Source organism: Poecilia latipinna, unplaced genomic scaffold, assembly GCF_001443285.1.
Source record: "Poecilia latipinna isolate Pla-1442-1.1 unplaced genomic scaffold, P_latipinna-1.0 Scaffold946, whole genome shotgun sequence".
Taxonomy (NCBI): domain Eukaryota; kingdom Metazoa; phylum Chordata; class Actinopteri; order Cyprinodontiformes; family Poeciliidae; genus Poecilia; species Poecilia latipinna.
Window position 1 is genome coordinate 176,841 of NW_015113562.1, and position 7,054 is coordinate 183,894.

At 42.0% G+C, this 7,054-nt stretch overlaps 1 protein-coding gene across 7 annotated transcripts in view; it reads left to right on the plus strand.

The window, feature by feature from the left end:
- The first annotated feature begins 4,060 nt into the window (after positions 1-4,060).
- Positions 4,061-7,054, plus strand: part of bdnf (brain-derived neurotrophic factor) — a 17,869-nt gene continuing 14,875 nt past the window's right edge. Inside the window, exons 1-3 of one of the 7 annotated variants that reach the window (XM_015049431.1) lie at positions 4,331-4,347; positions 5,881-5,999; positions 6,195-6,352. Coding sequence is in view for 2 of the 7 variants with exons in the window: in XM_015049426.1 (XP_014904912.1) it covers positions 5,301-5,354 (54 nt within the window). In the remaining 5 variants the exon portion in view is untranslated. The other 6 variants (XM_015049429.1, XM_015049430.1, XM_015049433.1 and 3 more) reach the window with 6 other exon arrangements.

Genomic DNA, 7,054 nt, shown 5'->3' on the forward strand with positions numbered 1-7,054 from the left:
ATGCATGTGCTGCACTGAAGGTCAGTGCTTCATGCATCTTCCGTGCAGCATTTGGCTGAGCGTAAAGGGGCTACCATTTGCAGGCTTGCCGTGCATGCAAAATTTCAGGTCACTACCACTGGGAGCCAATAATGCCTTTGGCTAAGCAACAAGATGCAAATATATCTATTCAAATCCGCACCGCTCCATGCACACCCAAGCTCACACAAACACAATTTCATTTCAGAGTACCGGGCTGCAGAATTAAAATACAATGCATTCATTTCAGTCATGAATAAGTCACCCTCCTGGGGCAGTATTTGATCTGAGACAAGTTTGAATTTTTCTTTTTTTCTTCCTCTGCTCACTTTAGTTGTTGACCGGAAGACTTTATCCAATAGATTTCTAATTATTCAAACTTTTGTGCTTACCCTCCATGTTTCTGCTGTAGTTTGGCAGCCTCTCAAGCCCAATGGCAGGCCCCAAGATTACCCGTCTCGCTCAGGCAGCCATAAAGATACTTGCAGACAGGCAGCATCCTCCTCTTCGGGCTGTTGTGCAGATGGGAGGTTAGTCAAAGCTAGGAGATCAATGCCCTCATATGTCACACCCAGAGCTACAGATTTCTGCCCCCGGGGCTCTAAAGACAGAGTTTATACAGTCACCTGGTATTTAATGTGTACAAGATGGTGCGGAGAGGACGGATGACTCTGGGCGCAGTCCAAAAACAAAGAAGAAAAGACACACAAAAAAAAAAATAGATAGAAACCATCAGTGTCACAGCAGCACCCTTTGGTGTAATTTCAGCCTGCTGAGCTACTGGGGCAACCCAAATATCATTCATCCTGACACTGTCAGTGACACTATACATAGAACAGCAAAATTAGCACAAATGCAGCGCTCGCCATCAGTGTGAAGTATGGTGGCAGCGGGGCGATTATTTACGGCCTGCATTACTTTCTGAGGACCTGAGCTCTGACTCACCAGCCGAGCCTGATAATTAATTCCTCACTCCACAGAAATATTATGAAGCTGCTCCGCAGAATGACAGATGTACGGCACCGAGCACAATGTCAGCAGGGTGACTGCTCTAAGCTACTTTGACAGGGACCATCCGGAAATGAAGGCCTCATTATTTTTTTTTTCTATTTTTGAACAAAATTGGGCATTCATGTGAATAAATCGCAACTTTTTTTTTTTTTTTTTTTTTTCCCCCGGGCGCCGGTTTTCCCCCCAAACCCAACTTTTTTGACCATCAGATAACACAGAGAAGAGGCGTTGGGTTTACTTCTGTTGGACAGTTTGTTGTTTTTTCCGTCTGCTCTTTGTTTGTCCCAGCACTCAACTTCCTGTAGATACAAGAGGTAACATGGGGGGTGTGGGGGGACGGTACACTGACAGTAAGAGATAACTTGCTGCTATTTATAACAGCAGGTACTACTAAGTGATGACGTGAGGGCACATGTTATCAATATTTATGGAGCAAAGATTAAGACAGAGTAATGATGCGCGTGGCCCCGACTGGATCCATTCATGCTTAATAGTTGTCATTATATCGAGGAGGAGGAGGAAAGCACTTACAGAGACTCAAAGTTTTAGTTCATTTTAATGATGATTCCAGAGACCCGACAGGGCCCAAATGTGATTAGCAGATGTAAATGGGGAGAATGTATGAAGACTGCTGTGTTAAAATGACTGTACAATATTTCTTCCATGACAAGAGGAACTTTTTTTTTTTTTTTTTAGGCTTTCAGGTGTAGATTGTTAGCACGGATCGCAGAAAAGTCGTGGAGCCACCAAAGAAAGGTTGTTTTTTTTTTCCTCTCTCTCTGCTGTCCTACATGTCAGAACTGGATAAAGTGCCTTGTAAAATACTAACGGTCCAACAAACTTTAGTGTGTTTTGTATATGACGTTTTTATGTGCCAGGCCAACACAAAGTGGGGTATAATTTTGAACACGAAGGAAAATGATACATGGTCATGAACATTTTTTTTTACAAATGAAAATCTGAAAATGTGATGTGCCATATTTCTGTTTTAATATTTTTTTTCTTTTTTTTTTTTTTTTTGCTGTAATTGCAGCTGCAAATCTCTTGTGCCATTTTTTTTTTTTTTTTGTCTATAGAAACAGAAATTTACACCCAGTCTTCTTTTTGAAAACAGCTCCAGCTCAGTCAGATTGGATGGAAAGCATCTGTAAACTGTAATTTCAAGCGTTGCAGCAGATTGTCCGTTGGACTTAGGTCTGGACTTTGATTGGACCATTCAAGCACATGAAAATGCTTTGATCTATACCTCTCTATTGTAGCTCTGGCTGGATACTTAGAGCCATTGTTCTGCTGGAAGCTGAACCTCCACCCCAGTTTCAAGTTTCTACAGCCTCTAACGTTAATTTTTCCAGGATTATCTTTTTATTATTATTGCATCCAGATTCCCCCTATCTCTGACTAGCTTCCCTGTCCCTTCTAAAAAAAAATGTCCCTTCAGCATTACATTGTCAGGTTGGCAGTCAGTGTCATTTTATACATAGGCCGGTTCAGTTTTGTTTGCGCGCTTTCATAAGTATCACAGAATAGCTGTATTTTACTGAGATTAGATTAATGGTTAAACTCTCTTTCCTATTTCGGTGACTTCTGAAGGCAAATATTTTCGCAGAATTTCATTTAGGGGTATCAGAGTACAACTATACAAACAGTTTTCTGACTTTTTTGATGTAGCATGTTCCTTCCACTTCACAATTTTGTGTTACTCGGTGGTGGCCGATCATAAACGTTGCAGTTGGAGCAAAAATATGAAAAATTTCAAGAGGTACCAATACTGTTTCAAGACATTGTTAGTGGCGTTCCTATTTATCTGACAAAAACATTCTACATCGAAACATAAAAAAAAAAGAAAAAAGTTATGAAACTGGGATAAAACAAACAAACAAACAAACAAAAAAGGTAAAGTATTTTGGCATCCCATTGGAATCTACTGCCATGCAAGCCATATGCAGCCCAGGGGATAAAGTGATTGATCTGTGACCTCGTGCTTGGCCATAAGATGATCATTATGGTGAAGAGTGTGGGGGAGGGCATGGATAGTGCAGAAGAGAGGAGCATGAGTCAGTAACAAAGTCTGCTACAAAAAAAAAGAAGAAAAAGCTGTGGGAGCAGAGGAAGTGCTAACAACATCACAAGTAGGAGCAAGTCAAGTTACCACGTCAGAAAAAAAAAAAAAAAAAAAAAAGCAAAAAGGACCGAGAGTAGGATGATGGTAGGAGCCCGAGATGATGGTGACGAGAAACATACATCCTTATCATTTTATCGTGTGAGGTGATGAAGGAGTCCACACTCAGCTGGAATGTGTTACTTCTCTCTTATTTTACGTCTCTGCCTTTTAATGAGTAGTCCCCCACCAGTCTCCCGTGTGTGAAAAGCCTACAAGGAGTGACTTCAAGGATAATAAGCTGTGTGTCATTCTTATGCCCAGCACTTGTTGCAGACAAGGTGGACAGAAATCGTCATATTCTATAACAGGAAGATGATCACAAATCAAAAAACGCCGTGCTAATTTTATCTGATTATGCCATCTTGTGTCTTTGAGGCAGAAATGTATTGAAACAAACGTGTGTTTTTGCTCAGAATCACCTACATTTGCCAATAGCTGTATAGCGGGCTCTGTCACTCAAGCTGGTGGAAACAAGTTGAGACAGGTACTGTGAAATAATAATGTAAAGTTAGGTCTTGACCCTTCTCAGTCTACACCTTTAGAAAGAAAAAAAAAGTGGGTGCCAGTGTGACACATCTGAGAGATTTCTGGTTACCTGGAGCTCTTTGATGATCCGTGGGAGAAAGTCCAAAGATTTCCATTTTGGTGCCATTGTCGCCTGGCAGAAGCAACACCCACATGCAGGTTCCCACGACGCGCCACTCAGTGCTGCGTGATTTCCATAAACTGTGACCAAAGAGTAATTTATATCGCAAGAATGACACTTTTCATACACACGCACAAACTCCACAAAGTTTGGGATGCTGACAAAGAGTCAAGCAAATATCACCTATTACTCATGTTACTTAGTACATTTGGGGCTTCACTTGCAAAGCACAGCGCTTCGTCACTGCATAACAATCAGATGGCTGAGTGTTGGCAGCGCAACTGATGGAATTTTACTGAAAACAGATTTCGCCTTTGAACTTCCACATATTCCTGATCGAAAAGTGTCATCCCTGGTTTTTTAAACGCCGTGGCCGCCTCTCTGCAGGGTCGTGGAGTTTGTTTATTTTTCTGAGGGACGTGGATTAACTTTTTGGATTTTTCTCATATTTGTCCGGAGGAAAGAGACAAAAAAAAAAAAATACGCAACACTCCCCGCAGTTATCGTCAATGTAAGTATTTGAGAGGCAGAGAGATGGGGTGGTAAAGGGTGGGTGTGGGGAGGGAGAAGAGGGGAGCTTGTTTTTGAGCAGCAACAAGTTCCTCAAGAACTTGACACGCAGACATAGGGGCGCTATAAATGTGTGTTTGTTTTGCGAAGTCCACCCCGCTGAGCATTGTTCGTGTTGGAAAAGATCTAAATGTCCACTGCGTATGCGTAATAGGCCCGTGGCCCTTCGCCAAAAACTGGGAGATATAATCTATAACACAAACAGGCGAATAAGTCAGAAGTTTTATGTCCGTCACTGCTCCTCGGTGCGGATTTAAAGCTTTAAAGGCACTAGTCGAGCGATCAGCCCGGGAAGAGAAAAAAGAAAAAAACAAAAAGAAAAAAAAAGAAGAAGAATCCCCTACAGTCTCCCCCATAAAACTTGTGCCGCCGTCGCTCATTTCAATCACGTAAGACCCCTAATGGCGTTGTCCGGGCGAGGGTGTTACGTATATCTCTACAAGCTTTTCTGACAAGCCGGGCGTCTTGTTGTTGTTTGTCTAAACTGTGGAGCCACCAAGGTGTTGCCTCAGAGAGTTTAAGCACGCCGATATTGCAAAGGGTTATTAGATTCATAAGTCAGCGAAGTGGTGGGCGATCTACTGAGCACAGCAGAAGTTCTCATATGATGACTTCAAACAAGACACATTACCTACCAGCATCTGTTGGAGTGAGTGGATATTAAGACACTTCTATCTCCAGGACAGCGTAGGGGAAAAAATGGTGAGTAGCAATGGAAACGCAGCAGCAGATGATGATGGTGGTGGTGATCAGGGGATGATTACAAGTAAATAGTCGTGCTTGGTGTTTAGTCTGGCAGCGCATTGCTGGAAGGGTTGGACTCGGGGGCTACTTGACAAACTCAGCATCGAGAACCCATGTCTGCTGAGGCTGGTGTTGACAGAGCTTGTGTGAATGAGACTGTGTGGCATTTCTCTGCTCAGGATATGCCGGTTCAGTGAGAAAGGGGTAAGGAAATATTAGATTGGGTCTGCGCGCAATGTGTGGATGTGATCTCGGCTGCGTGTTGGCACCGATGGGGCTTTATGTTTAATGCATGCATGTATGTTCTTTTTGAGTGCGCCGAGATAAATAAGCAACATGTGCCACTTTACCTGTGACACTCGTCTTATACCAAGAAGGTGATGGGAACGATCGGGACTCGGTGTCAGTAATTTGGCGCTGAAAGTGGTGCTTTGTTTTTTTTTGTTTTTTTTTGCACTGAACTGAACCGGCGTTTGTCATGATAGGTGCTCTAATCTGGAAGGAAATGTCCGACCAATGTGTGATCAAATATTAACAGGACTGGTTTGGCAAGGGGTGGGAAAATACACGTGACAAAGGGAAGCAGCATAGTTTTCTTCTTCGTCGTCTTCTTCTTTTTTTAAAAAAAAGAGAGAGAAAAGCAGTTTAAAGTGGGCGCTCAAAACAAAAAAAAAAAGTATAGGTCTTTTCTTGGCCCCTCATAGTTACCCTGGCTGTGTTATGCTTTCAGCACGTTGGACAGAGGCACCGGAGTCGTGCATGGACTAAAACGCCGAGTGGACGCCAACTCTCTTTCTCTCTTTTCCCAACCCCCCTTTGCCAAACCTGGGATTGTTTTTTCAACTTTTGGTAAGCTCATTCTCAAGGATCCTTTTGGTCTCTAAATGGGAAAATAAACAGGATTTTAAAGAGAGAGAGAAGCAAAATTAAATAAATAAATATATAAATAAATAAATAAACAAGGGAGAAAAGAAAGAAGCGCTTGCTATTTTTTTAAAAAAAATAAACAACAAAGATCATAACTGTATTTTTTTTTTTTTGTAGCGCACTGTCAAAGTTGAAATGTTAGGGGCGTCTAGTCTTTTGCACAGCACATTCTCGGTACCTATAAGCCCCCCCACACTGCGTTAAACTTTGGGACATGCAAGTCTTGGTCGCGGAGATCTAACCACGCACATAGTGGTTGTCAGCCCCTTGTAAAGGTAAGAGCACAATCCATTGTTTTCATGTCAATCTTTATCTATTTTCTCATTATTCCTGTCGTCTTTGCGGGCTTCATCTCAAATTAAACTCCGACTTTAAAAAAAAAGAAGAAAGAAAAGAAAGAAACTACAGCATGCAGCCTTTCGCATTGGCTTGGATGTGTTAGTAATTGTGGACATTCAGTGACCGAAATAACTCCGAAATAAGACTCGATCCAGGTGACTAAATAACCAAACAAATTAATTAATTAATAATCTCTTCTTATTCTTCTCTCTACAATTGAACATTTCTTTTAAAAAAAACAAAGAAAAGAAAAAAGAAAACGATCGGTGCCTGCAGGGGTGGAGGAAAAGAAAGAGAAAAAAAAGGTGGTGGTGTGCGTGTACTTAAACTGGGACTGCTTTTCGTGCGGAAAGGGAGCTTTTCGAAGCGTTTCTGGAGTTCCCGAACACTGCCTGCTGCAACATTATTTGCGTAATCGTTGCGTTGTGCCTAATCATGCTCCCAATATGGGACTTAAGACGCTGCAGTGATCCTTCCAGCACGAAGTGGAGTCAAGACGCAGGTGCATTTCATTCTAACATCCATCTGCGCTTATGTTTTTGTTGTTTTGGTCTGCTGCATTCATGTTTTGCCTTCATATCAAACCCTCTGGATTTTGTTATCAACCAAAAATAGCCCTACTCTTTATCCCCCCCCCC